Here is a 14,033-nt window from a genome sequence, read left to right on the forward strand (position 1 = left end):
TGCCAGTTCCGCGTCTTTCTGTCTCAATGCATCGAAATCTTCTTCTAGGATTTTAAATGGTCATCTTCGTCAGCGATTGCGCTTTGTTGCTCTTTGCCCCCGATGCCTCCCATCCTAAAACAGTTGCGAATATTATCCCTTGAGACCGTGCTCCAGTCCTGTGTCAGAAGGAACATTGCATCAAGAACGGTAATTTTTGGCATTGGCTTGTTCTTGTCGATCGCTTCAATAAATTTGCGCACACAACCAGACCTGAAGTGGGTTTTGGTTGACCGTATAAGAGAGAGTGGATAATAGAAATTCATGCACTGTTATTGTGACAGGCAGGCCTGTTAATCTTGGCGACGGTCAAGGGATGCAAGTGCCATGCAAACTTTTGTTTGAAGGAGAGAAGAAATACGTCAGTATTCTTGAAAGAGAGTTCACAAAGCTGAAAGACTAAAAAATTGGATTTTTCGTCAACTCTTTAGGCACATGGATTTTCATCACATCGACATGTTAATAACTTTTATAAAGCACCGCACATACAGTAAAGGGATTAATGCACAGAGAACTGTTTTACACAATTATAAAGGGATTAACGAGCTGTGAAATGTTCGAAACTGTTATTACATAAATATATATTCTAATTTCCGACAGTGTCTGTTCTTTTTCATTCAGCTGGTAACTTAACTTCGAATTATCGGGGTAAAATCCGACATAAAGGAACAGAAATTACTTCGAATTTGCGGGAATTTCGAATTATCCGAGTTCGAATTATCGGGGTCCAACTGTATTTAAAAACGAAACTTCATTATGATATTTTGATTGTAAACAAGAAGGTCAATAAGAAAAAAAATTCGCGTCAGAAAACAAAACTCAAAAACGCCTCATATTGCTATCCTCGTGGTAACTGTTTTCGATTTCATTCGAGAGGGAATGAATTTTGAAGCTAAGTTTGGACAATGATGTCAAGATGATTTCAAACCTAAATCTAATTGCCAAGACTCAAAATTTCTAACAAACGACTCAGACATTAGTCCAGTACTCGCCTTTCTCATCAATCTTTAATGTAAGGAGGTTGCACCTATATGAAACGAGCCACAACAACTACCAAACATCACAGGCTGCGTTAAGAAAACGAAAAGACGTTTGTTTTGATCTATTTCCTCTCATTCACACTCAAGATAACAGCATCCTCTCCTTACTGTCTGCTATACATCTCGTACAATATACGTTCTGAGAATTTGATATTCAATCAAACAATGTCCCCAAGCTGATGTAGTTCCTTTTTCTCATCACCCGTCTAAATGCAAATATCTTCATTTTGTAAAGAGAAATTCTCCATTGGTCACTCTTATATTAAGAATGAAGCGGCAAAACTTTATACCGCGTAACTTGTGCTAAATTAGCGATGATGTCAAGATTTTCGTTTTCGTGAGATTATCTGACACTAAAAAGGTGTTTTCACCAAATGTACTTCATTTCACTTTCAGAAGGCGGGTATAACATATAAAAAGAGATGTTGCACTCATAGATATAACTTTGTTGCGGAGCAATTTTTTAGAAAGCTTCGAGAAGTACGCCACATTTGTCGCGAAGAGATCGCTCATCACAATGCCGACTGAAGACAGATCATTGGACGCTTTGAAAGAGGTGAAGAGTGTTAATTTTTGTGCATACATATGCCCGCTTTATCCGGACGCCGAGATTATTCATTAGCTCGGGCGAGATTTCAGAAACAAATATTTACATGGTCTTTACTTTTCTTTAGTATAAATCTCTTATGAAATTTTTGTTTTTGTTTGTCTGTTTGTTTTAGGTTTAAGACTTCAAACAAGAAAAGAGATTGAAAAATCGATAGGTTATTCTTTCAAAAAATAGCTGTAAGCTCGAATAATTCTCTCAAATCTAAACAGTTTTCAACTTCCACTCTAGGTCGTTAAGAAAAGTATCAGATGAGTCTGTGCTCATCTCATGCATTTCTGAGTCAAATCAAATTCAAAGCAGGTCACTGGGATTTATTGGTGGAGTTATTCGCTTTTTATAATTCGATGGCCTGGTGGAGTTTTCTTTTGGTTATGAAACAGAATCAAATTTTAATATGGACCAATATGCAAAACCGAAAGTTACGACCGCGCCTTGTTTACGAACATTGAGAGAATTTAACTGAGAACTACAAAAAAGTTTATAGTTTATAGCTTTCTATAGAAAGGAAAATAATACTGTCATATTGATGAATTGATTGCTCCTGATATCTAATATGGCCTGTTCTCCGTGTAAATCATAAATTCCTTAGTAAACTAAGTTTGTATAACAATAGTCCTTCTCAGGACAACTTTCACCTTCGCGATCAAATCTAAACTAACTGGTAAGCGAAATGGTTTGGTTTTATTGATCATTATCCCTTCGTTAGAGTGTCGCTTACCCTTCGTTCTGACGAAAGGCTAACGCTCGATACTTCAGCTTTCAGAGCCCTTTTCTGTGGCTAATTTACATTTTTAACTCGCCGACACAGCACCCGACAACTTCTTTAGAAACTTACCCCGTTAATTATATAGTGATTGCTTTCCTTGTCAAAGTCCGTTATGCGACAGCTCACCTGTTGAACAGCATTCCACTTGCCTTTTATCCAAGGGTTATACTTTCATTGTCCATAGTATTTTGTCTATTTTCCATCGTCTTTTTTCCACTTCCGATGTCCATTGTTGCAGGAAGGCACTGCTACAGTCATAGATGGTAGTGACGATGAATGGCTTAGACGAGACTCGCAGAGGCTTTATTCGATAAATGAAGGTGGCCCAGTACCAGGTCACTTCTTGTATATTGATGAAAATGGACTTGTGAGAACAGATGGGACACAAACAAATAAAGCTAGTGAGTAAAAGAAAAAATGGTTTTAAGTGGATTATTCGTCAAAAATAACGTCCCCAGAATCCTTCGGTTTGCGAAAACATTCCCGTGGGAATTTACAGGGCTGCTTAAAAAAAGAGTTGACAAGTAACGGTTTATATTTTTTTCAGTGTCCAAAATTTTTTTTCCTTATTGATATATTGCATATTTCTAATCAACTTGTATGTTAGTGCAGAATAAAACGGTATCATTGTTTTCATTATCACTTTTGTCATTATTGATTTTATTTTTCTATGATAGTATTGTTGTTGTTATTATTATTACTATTATTACTTTTATTATTATTATGACTATTATCATTAATATTGTTTTCATCATCATCAGTCTTATGTGTACAATATATTATTGAAAGCGCCGTGTTCTTGGGTCCCTAAACGTTTTGAGTCAAAGCCGCACTGTGGCAATAACCTGCACTCCACCAACTATTGTTTGATCCATGTTTCAGTTATCATGATGGTTCTTTGCGCTTTTTTACAGCTGAATTTAAAGTCCACATCATAGACTCGAAGGACGGTCAAGTTGTTATGTTGGAGCACAAAAATACTCAGAAAGTTGTTGCAATAGATGCAAACAATGACACTGTCATTGCAAAGGTATGTGACTAAACGATCTCGCTTAGCAAGATCCTTACGGGCCTTCCATTTTTGTAGTCCCTTCCATTTTTGACAGCATACCGCGAGTCTTCTTCAAGAGATGTGTATCAGGTGACGCCTTTCTAGTCGCTTATCAAACGACTACATTGTAAGACAAACGATTATACTTAGCCACAAATACGACGAACCACCTTTTTTTCTAGCTTCAACTTTCTAATTGAAAAAGGGAAAGATAAAACTTACGAGTCAGAATTATCATCTGTTTTGTTTGTACGTGTCAATCTTTCAGTGCCAGGAGGAGTTTAACATTTTAAACTCTCCTCGCAATTTCAATACATTATCTAGATCTATCGCTTATGCATAGTACAACACAGATTGAGTTACGGAGTGACTGTAAATGACACGAACAAAATTATATCACTCCGGCATCCTACTCTAGATAAGAATCTAAATTCTAGATGAGAATCTAAGCCTTGGACCTTTCTTGAACATAATTTGTGAGGGATTTGGCTGCTTTGATTTTGTACTTAATGTACTCTCTCTTGTGAAAGGATTCTTCTTCAGTGAATTTAAGACAGTTAAACAACTTGTCCAAGGTTGAAAAGAAACACCCGGACATTCTGTTCCGAAAGATACCGAAGTCAGAGGGGAGTGCGCTGTTTCACTTGAAGCCATACGAGACGCGAATGGTTGGATTTAACACGGCAGGCGATCCCATTGTGACGACGACTGCTGCTGCAGAATCCAACAAAGATGAATTTCTCTTCGGGATCAACTTATATGTTAGTGCAGAATAAAACGCTCATTGCTTTCATTAAGGATTCTAAAGAAACTGTGTTGCTGCGTCGGTGGGGGTAACAAGTTAATTTGGTGATATCAACAGAATCAAATTTTAATAGGGACCTGATGCAAAACCAAAAGTTACGACCGCGCCTTGTTTACGAATCTCTGAGAGAATTCAACTGAGAATTACTAAAAACTTTATAGCTTATAGCTTTTTATGGAAAGGGAATAGTATTGTCTTATTCATGAATTGATTGCTTTTAATGTGTAAAATAGCCTGTTCTCCGTAGAAATCATGAACTCCTTAGTAAACTAAGTTTGTGTATCAACAGTCCTTCTCAGGACTACTTTCACCTCATGATAAAATGTAAACTAACTGGTAAGCAAAATAATTTCATTTCAATGAGCATTACCCATTCGTTACAGTGTCGTTTGTCCTTCGCTGTGACGTAGGGCTAACGCTCGATACGTCAGTTTTAAGAGCTCTTTTCTGTGGCTAATTTACACTAGTAACTCAATTAATAAAACCAAATGATCTTGTTATACTTCTTACCGACGCAGTACCCGACAATTTCTTTAGAAACTTACTCCGTTAATTAAATAGTGATCGCTCAGCTTTCCTTGTCACAGTGCGATATGCGACACCTCACATTTTGAATGATATGGCATTTCACTTGCCTTTTAACGAAGGGTTATGTTCCATTGTCCATAGTATGTTGTGTATTGTCCATCGCCTTTTTCTCCATTTCCAATATCCATTGTTACAGGAAGGCGCTGTTACAGTCAAAGATGGTAGTGATGATGGATGGGACAGACAAGGCCCGTTTCTGCTTAGTTCGGGGAGAGGGGCGAGGAAGCGCTACTTGCATATTGATAGCAATGGATCCTTGAGGGCAAATGGGAACAAAGACAATAGCGATCATGATAGTGAGTAAAGAAAAAATGGTTTTAAGAGGATTACTCGTCAAAAATAGCGTCACCAGGATCCTTCGGTTTGCGAAAACATTCCCGTGGGAATTTAAAGAGCTATTTGAAAAAAAGAGTTGACAAGTAACGGTTTATTTATTTTTTAGTGTCCAAAAATTTTTTCCTTATTGATATATTGCATGTTTTTGATCAACTTATATGTTAGTGCAGAATAAAACGCTCATTGCTTTCATTAACCCTTTTGTTATTGTTAATTTCATTTTTCCTTCAATAGTATTGTTGTCATTATTATCATTATTATTATTACTACTATCATTAATATTGTTTTTATTATCGTCAGGTTTATCCGTATAATATACTATTGAAAGTGGCGTGTTCTTGGGTCCCTAACTTTTTTGAGTCCAATGCCGCACTGTGGCAGTAACTTGTGATCCGCCAACTATTGTTCGATTCATGTTTCGGTTGTCATGACGACTCTCTATGCTTATTTTGCAGCTGGATTTACAGTCCACAGCATAGATACGAACTACGGTGATCAAATTGTTATATTGGAGCACCGCAAGACAAAGAAGGTTGTGGCCATAGATGCAAACAAAAACGATGTCATCACGAAGGTATGTGACTAAACGATCTCGCTTGGCAAGAAAAGTCCTCCTCTACGGGCCATTGATCGATAAGCTTTTAAACTTTGTAATCAAATATAATCGTTTGCCTCTCGATGTAGTCCCTTTCATTTTTGACAGCAGACCGCGAGTCTTCTTCAAGCGATTTATCAGGTGACGCCTTTCCAGTCGCCTATCAAACGACTACATTGTAAGACAAACGATTATACTTAGCCACAAATACGACGAATCACCATTTCTTCAATAGTTTCAACTTTTTAATTGAAAAAGAGAAAGATAAAACTCACGAGTCAGAATTATCATCTGTTTTGTTTGTACGTGTCAATCTTTCAAGTGCCAGGAGGAGTTTAACATTTTAAACTCTCCTCGCAATTTCAATACATTATCTAGATCTATCGCTTATGCATAGTACAACACAGATTGAGTTACGGAGTGACTGTAAATGACACGAACAAAATTATATCACTCCGGCATCCTACTCTAGATAAGAATCTAAATTCTAGATGAGAATCTAAGCCTTGGACCTTTCTTGAACATAATTTGTGAGGGATATGGCTGCTTTGATTTTGTACTTAATGTACTCTCTCTTGTGAAAGGATTCTTCTTCAGTGAATTTAAGACAGTTAAACAACTTGTCCAAGGTTGAAGAGAAACACCCGGACATTCTGTTCCAAAAGATACCGAAGTCAGAGGAAGATGCGCTGTTTCACTTGAAGCCATACGATACGCGAATGGTTGGATTTAACAAGGCAGGCGATCCCATTGTGAAGACGACTGCTGATGCAGAATCCAACAAGGATGAATTTCTCTTCAAGATGCATTAACTAAAGGGCGAAACTTTCTAAAGAAACTGTGTTGCTGCGTCGGTGGGGGTAACAAGTTAATTTGGTGATATCAACTGAACTTAAGTTGAAATTGTAAATTGGCCACCGTAATGAGTTAAACAACTGACGTTTCGAGCGTTAGCCCTTCGCTCTGACGAAGGGCTAACGCTCGAAACGTCAGACTTTTAACTCGTTATGGTGGCAAATTTACAATTTCAACTTATTTGATATAACCAAATTATCTTCCAGATATACCCCGATTAATGCCCAAACACCTTATTGTAAACTATCTTTCCATGAATCAATAAGACTTATCTTTGATAAATGGCGAATAAACTGTTACAAATAACCTTACAAGTGTAGGTTGCTTAAAGAGTTTTAACATGAAATCGCCTTGATCCTTGTAAAGCTGAAACATCATAAAAATAAAATAAATTTATCTGACTTTTCACCTGAAGAGAAAGGACAGGATGAAATGGGGGAGCCACAGGGAGGGGGGTGGGGGGCAGGTGAGTCTGTCGATATAAAAATAAACACTCTTTGATATTCCTGAGTTTCAAGCGTTTTTACGATTTTACTAGTGCGCCAAATGTGGGAATGGTAGACATCTGAGTCTAGAATTTTTTTTAACCCAGACACCGGTGACAGAGGTTGGGGTGACTTTTTGATGAGTTGCGAGAACTAAGGGTACTATCGGTGATTTTGTAACACTGATTGCTGCAACTAACCCCTCCCTCACTCCCCACTACCCCCTTCCACTCCCACCCCCGCCTCTCGTGTAGATCTTTCATAAATCTGGGAATCGTCTGCATAGAAATGAAACTCCATTCCATGTTGACATATTATGTCACCCAATGGTGCAGTATATAACAGGTAAAGGAGCAGTCCCAAAACAGATCCCTGTGGAACACCAAAAGTTACATCCGTGGAAGAGGAATTAGGCTAGGACCATTGATGCAGACATATTGCAATCGATTTTCAAGATAGGATTGAAACAATTGTAGAGCCTTTCAGTCATTCAGTCACTCAACAGGACAACATTATGTCTTCGCCTCCGTGGGAGGCGGTTGCCATAGAAAATTAAATGATAGCAGCTCAGGTGATGGTAAGAGACTCCCAATCTAATTTCGGTCAAGGTTACGTAATAGCTAATTTTCGTGACAAATTACTTGACACGCTACCATTTAGATAACAGTACACCGCTGTACTAGAAAAGCGTATCCCAATTGCATCCTCTATTCCTTTGCCTTTGAGCTCCCCTAACTGTGAACGAATTCGAGTTTCACGGTGTCTTTCATAATTCTACAATACTGAACAGAGAAAGGAATGAATTGAATTAAAGTGAGGTATCCTTTAAAGTTCCTCTTTTGTGTTCTGCCTAGGCTATGGAATATAACGCATAATTTTGTTTACGTCACATCAAAAAAATGTCATGCCATGTGATCTCATGCAAGAGACACAAATCAGGTTCCTTCGCTCTGCCTCATCCATTCCGATCGCTTTTCCATCGCATCATGCACATTTTTGCGATTCCCCAGTATTTAAAAACGAAACTTCATTACGACAATGTCATCGTAAAAAAAAAAGCCATTAAGCAAAAGTACGCGTCAGAAAACTTAACTGGAAAACGACTCTGATACTGCTATCTTCGTGGTAACTGTTTTCGTTTTAAGTCGAGAGGGAATGAGTTTTGACACTAAGTTTTGAAAATGATATGAAGATGATTTAAAATCCAGATCTAATTGTCAAATCTCAGGATTTCTAACAAACGACTCAGTCACTGGCCCAGTACTCGCCTTTCTCATCATTTTTCAATCTAAGGAGGTTGCCCTTATATCAAACGAGCCGCAACAACTTCCAAAGGTCGCAGGCTATGATAAGAAAATAAAAAGACGTTTGTTGTGATCTATTTTCTCCCAATCACACTCAAGATAACAGTATCAACTCTCTTTACTGTCTGTTATACATCTCGTACAACATACGTTCTGAGAATTTGTCCCTAAGCTAATATAGTTCCTTTTTCTAACCATCCGTCTAACTGAAAATATCTTCATTTTGCAAAGAGAAATTCTCTATTCGTCACTCTTATATTTGAGAATAAAGCGGCTAAATTTTATACCACGTAACTTGTGCTAAATTAGCGATGATGTCGAGATTTTCGTTTTCGTGAGGTCAGGTTATCTGAGACTAAAAAGATGTTTTCACGAAATGCACCTTATTTCACTTTCAGAAGGCGGATAAGATATGAATAGAGATGTTACAGTCATAGATATAACTTTGTCGCGCAGCAATTTTTTAGAGTTTCGAGAAGTACACCACATTTGTCGCGAAGAGGTCACTCATCACAATGTCGATTGAAGACAGATCATTGGACGCTTTGAAAGAGGTAAAGAGTGTTAATCTTTGTGTATATGTCCGCTTTATCCGTACACCGAGATTATTCATTAGTACGGCCGCGAGATTTCAGAAACAAATATTCACATGGTCTTGACTTTTCTTTAGTAAAAATCACCCCTGAAATATATTTTTTAAGACTTCAAACAAGAAAAAAAGATAAAAAAGAATCAATAGGTTATTCCAAATAAATAGCTGTAAGCTCGAATAATTCTCTCGAATCTGAATGGTTTTCAACTTTTATACAATCTAGGTCGTTAAGAAAAGTATGAAATGAGTCTGTTCATCTCATGCATTTCCGAGTCAGATCAAATTCAAAGCAGGTGGAGTTTTCTTTTGGTTATGAAACAGAATCAAATTTTAATACGGACCAATATGTAAAACCGAAAGTTGCTATCGCGCCTTGTTTACGAATCTTTGAGAGCATTCAACTGAGAATTACTAAAATCTTTATAGTTTATATCTTTTTATAGAAAAGAATACGGTCTTATTGATGAATTGATTGCTCCTGATATGCAATATGGCCTGTTCTCTGTAAATCATGGACTCCGTAGTAAACTAAGTTTGTGTATCGACAGTTCTTCTCAGGACTACTTTTACCTTCACGATCAAATCTAAACTAACTGGTAACCAAAATAATTTGGTTTTATCGAGCATTACCCCTTTGTTAGAGTGTCGCATGCCCTTCGCTCTGACATTGGGCTAACGCGAGATACGTCATCTTTAAGAGCTCTTTTCTATCACTTTGAATTTACATTACTAACTCATCGACACAGCACCCGACAGCTTCTTTAGAAACTTACCCCGTTAATTCTATAGTGATTGCTTTCCTTGTCACAGTCCGGTATGCGACAGCTCACCTGTTAAACATAGCATTCCACTTGCCTTTTATCCAAGGGTTATGTTCCATTGTCCATAATATGTTGTCTATTTTCCATCGTATTTTTTCCCATTTCCGATGTCCATTGTTGCAGGAAGGCACTGCTACAGTCATAGATGGTAGTAACGATAAATGGAACAGACATGGCGACGCCCAACACCCGTTCAGGCTTTATTCGATGAATCAAGGGGGCCTTGTAGCAGGACACTACTTGTATATTGATGGAAACGGATCCTTGAGAACAGATGCGGCAAAGGAAAATGATGCTAGTGAGTAAAAGAAAAAAAGGTTTTAAGAGGATTACTCGTCAAAAATAGCGACCCCAGGATCCTACGGTCTGCGAAAACATTCCCGTGGAAAATTACAAGGCTGTTTTAAAAAAGAGTTGACAAGTAACAGTTTATCTTTTCTTCAGTGACCTAAAAAAGTTTCCTTTATTGATACATTGCATGTTTTTAATCAAATTATTGTTAGCGGAGAATAAAACGATATCGTTGTTTTCATTACTGTTATCAGTTTTTATCATCGTCAGATTTATCCGTATAATACACTATTGAAAGCGACGTGTTCTTGGGTCCCTAACCTTTTTGAGTCAAAGCCGCACTGCGGCAGTAACCTGTGATCCGCCAACTATTGTTCGATTCATGTTTCAGTTGTCATGATGGCTCTCTATGCTTTTTTACAGCTGGATTTACAATCCACATGATAGAATCGGACGGGCATCAAATTGTTATATTGGAGCACATAAATACTCAGAAAGTTGTGGCGATAGATACAGAAAATGACACTGTCATTGCAAAGGTATGTGACTAATCGATCTCACTTGGTAAGAAAAAAACCTCCGCTACGGGCCATTGATGAATAAGCTTTTAAATTTTGTAATCAAATATAATCGTTTGCCTCTCGATGTAGTCCCTTCCATTTTTGACAGCAGACCGCGAGTCCTCTTCAAGCGATGTATAAGGTGATGGTTTTCCAGTCGCCTATCAAAGGACTACATTGTTAAGACAAACGCTTATACTTCGCCACAAATACGACCAATCACCGTTTTTTTTCTACAGTTTCAACTTTTTAAATGAAAAAGAGAAAGATAAAACTTACGAGTCAGAATTATCATCTGTTTTGCTTGTAAGTGTCAACCCTTCAAGTGCCAGGAGGAGATTAACATTTTAAACTCTCTTCGCAATTTCAATAGATTATCTAGATCTATCGCTTATACATGGTACAACACAGATTGAGTTACGGAGTGCCTGTAAATGGCACGAACAAAATGATAAATTCATTCTATTCTAGATGAAAATCTAAATTCTAGATGAGAATCTAAGCCTTGAACCCTTCTTGAGCATAACTGGCTGCTTTAATTATTTACTTAATGTACTCTCTCCTCTGATAGAGTCTTCCTACAGAGAAACCTTTAAAAAAGTTACATAACTCGGAGGCCATAAATCCCGAGTGGGACATTCTGTTCTACAAGATACCAATGTCAGATAGGACTTCGCTGTTTCACTTGAAGTCGTACCGTGACGATAAACGAATGGTTGGATTCGACAAGACAGGCGCTCCCATGAGGACCACTAAAGTAGATTTCAAGAACTTTGCAAGTATCTTCAAGATAGACCCCAATTAATGCCTTAACTGTAAACTTTCATTCCATTAATAAATGAGGCTTATCTTAGATAAATGGCGAATACTGAACTGTTACAAATAATCTTACAAGTGTAGGTCGCCTGAAGAGTTTTAAGATGGAAACCGCTTTGATCATTGTAAAGCTGACGCATCATTAAAATAAAATGAATTTTGTCTAACTTTTCACTTGAAGAGAAAGGACAGGATGAAATGGGGGAGTCACAGGGAGGGGGGTGGGGGCAGGTGAGTCAATTGATACAAGAATAAACACTCTTTGATATTTTTGAGTTTCAAGCGTGTTTACGATTTTACTAGTGCGCCAATTGTGGGAATGGTAGACATCTGGGGCTACAATTTTTTTTAACCCAGACACCTTTGACAGAGATTGGAGTGACTTTTTGATGATTTGCAAGAACCAGGGGCACTAACGGTGATTTTGTAACACTGATTGATGCAACCATCCCCTCCCTCACTCCCCACTTCCTCCCTCCTTCTCCCGCCTCTCGTGTAGATCTTTTACAAGAAAGGATAATAGGGAATGGAACATTACCATCTCGCAGACCAAATATATATGGAGCATAATACCCGCTACTCCCATTTTTTTTATTAACGTTGCGTGACTCATAGCTCTAGTATTTACCAAAAATGCAACAACAACAACAAAAATTAAATAAAATAAAAATTCAAACATTATCTCAATATTAATGTTTCACTTGGATCTCAAAGCAGACTTGGTGATGAGTTCACAACATTGCTAAACGGCTGGAAAAGCATCAGTACCTCTTGAGTTTTCAATCACCTTCGCACTTAACAGGGAAGTATTTCAAGTTTATTTTACAACATTGAATCACAAACGTCCAATTGACCTATGCTCTCACAACAGAAAAGAAAATATCATTTAATCATTGCACAGAATTTCTTCTCAAATTACAAGGACAGACCAGATCAAGAAGGGTCATGCTTGGGATAAAATTATACTTATTATTATTATTTTTCTTCTTCTATTTCTTCTTGTTCTTGTTCTTGTTCTTATTCTTGTTCTTCTTTCATTACGGCATCCCGGCAGTCCTTGTCAAAATTTTCTGCATTTGCAAAAGTTTATCCTAAATGTTACAATATCATCTCGATAGAGATCAGCATCTAATTATCCTCATTCATTCTTGGTTCAATCTCAGTTACACTTTTTTGTTTCATTTAACTCATTCGTGCTTTGCTTCGTGTTGAGGGTAAATTTGCACGTAACAACGAGTACAAATATTCTGACGAAATTGTTTTGTGACGAAACACTGAACAATTCATAATTATAATTCCGATTTAATGGTCCTGGAACCCTTTGGCGGGTGCCCCGTCAATGCTGGTTGCTGGTCTGAACAGCTCTGCATGATTTCTCTCAAGCCCCAACTAAACTTGAAAACGTCTCGGTGGACGAGAACTTATCAGCCCAAGGAGATGTTTGAAACCTTTACGATAATTTCTACTAAAGACAAAACAAATGCAATGGTTTATAGAACAATGTGAGTGAGCAAGGAAAAATGCAACTTGCGCGAAGTATTGAAAAACGTAAGACTTAATCATGAAGTTGTTCGGTGGAAAAAACTTCAGTAACTGAATAACTTATAACGTAGGGAATCCGGCATATTGTAAATGCCAACAGGATAGCAATGAACATCTTTAGGACTTTCCGCTCTCCTTTTACTCGTTCTTTGACGTCATTGGCTGACTGCTCGCCTGGAATCATCTGTGATTTGAGTTTTAAAAAGATTGTGAGTTAGAGTAAAAAAAAATCAGAAACAAAGGAAGACAAAAAAGTAAAATAGGACCGCTTAGAATGTAATTTTTAAGGACAACGAATCTCCGAAGGCTTTATTCCACTGCGGTTCACATTTTGACCCTTCCACATTCTTGACGAGTGAAAAGGTAAGTAGATATGGTAAATGAATAGCCAATGATATGATCCAAGTGGCAAAAAGGAGGATCTAGCACAGCTTTGAACTGATAAATGGAGATCGAAGCGGAAAAACGACAGTTCCAAATCGATCCACTGCTACTAGAACCAGGCTTTGAATTGAAACAACGGTAGAGACATCTGCTGAGAAGGGAGCGAGCTTACAAAAAGCCTCGCCAAGACCACCATTGGTTAAACTAGAATGGAGATAAACTTCTTCTAAATTATTCAGAAACAGGAATATCGGATAAAGTAGATCAGACGCGGCCATGTTTACGATTAAGATGTATATGTGATTTCTCATGGTTTTATTTTTGTGCACAATTATCACAATTAGGGTATTTCCAACCAGCGAAATAACAAACAAGAGGCAGTAAGCGATTGTTTCTCCGATTCTACGTGACGCAGGATTGACGCAAAGTAGCAGGAGCATAACTGGGTGTGTTCCATAGACCGATGTGCTGTCGTTTACTGGCATTTCTCTGATACTGGAATGTACTTATTTGGCGAGCAGTCCTCACAGATTGAGTTTTACCAGACCTGATG

General features: G+C 37.8%; 2 protein-coding genes across 5 annotated transcripts in view; both read left to right on the top strand.

The window, feature by feature from the left end:
- The first annotated feature begins 1,469 nt into the window (after positions 1-1,469).
- LOC111338782 (uncharacterized) lies at positions 1,470-6,991 on the top strand. Of its 3 annotated transcripts, none has more exons than XM_088742123.1 (7): positions 1,470-1,635; positions 2,694-2,856; positions 3,370-3,485; positions 4,037-4,267; positions 5,036-5,195; positions 5,691-5,809; positions 6,460-6,991. In XM_088742123.1, exons 1-7 carry the CDS (start codon positions 1,597-1,599, stop codon positions 6,640-6,642), a joined length of 1,011 nt encoding a protein of 336 aa, XP_088598249.1. In that variant the 5' UTR covers positions 1,470-1,596; the 3' UTR covers positions 6,643-6,991. The 3 variants fall into 3 exon arrangements, with proteins under 3 accessions (XP_088598249.1, XP_022801045.2, XP_022801044.2); XM_022945310.2 differs by having other exon boundaries at positions 1,473-1,635; positions 4,082-4,267; positions 6,415-6,991; XM_022945309.2 differs by having other exon boundaries at positions 1,474-1,635; positions 6,415-6,991.
- Positions 6,992-8,826: 1,835 nt separating this feature from the next.
- LOC111338789 (uncharacterized) overlaps positions 8,827-14,033 on the top strand; it is a 38,755-nt gene continuing 33,548 nt past the window's right edge. Inside the window, exons 1-4 of one of the 2 annotated variants that reach the window (XM_022945318.2) lie at positions 8,847-9,028; positions 10,011-10,185; positions 10,602-10,717; positions 11,310-11,721. In XM_022945318.2, the coding sequence (XP_022801053.1) occupies positions 8,990-9,028; positions 10,011-10,185; positions 10,602-10,717; positions 11,310-11,543 (564 nt within the window). In that variant the 5' untranslated portion in view covers positions 8,847-8,989 and the 3' untranslated portion in view covers positions 11,544-11,721. Of the gene's footprint in view, positions 9,029-10,010; positions 10,186-10,601; positions 10,718-11,309; positions 11,722-14,033 lie in introns of those variants that run through there. The other variant, XM_088740543.1, reaches the window with a different exon arrangement.

Source organism: Stylophora pistillata, chromosome 12 (genome assembly GCF_964205215.1).
Source record: "Stylophora pistillata chromosome 12, jaStyPist1.2, whole genome shotgun sequence".
Classification (NCBI taxonomy): Eukaryota; Metazoa; Cnidaria; class Anthozoa; order Scleractinia; family Pocilloporidae; genus Stylophora; species Stylophora pistillata.

Coding starts and splice junctions, on each gene's coding strand:
- LOC111338782 (XM_022945309.2), top strand. CDS start 1,597: ATGCCGACTGAAGACAGATCATTGGACGCTTTGAAAGAG. Junction 4,268..5,035: donor TCTTCGGGATCAACTTATAT/GTTAGTGCAGAA, acceptor CCATTGTTACAG/GAAGGCGCTGTTACAGTCAA. Junction 5,196..5,690: donor AGACAATAGCGATCATGATA/GTGAGTAAAGAA, acceptor CTTATTTTGCAG/CTGGATTTACAGTCCACAGC.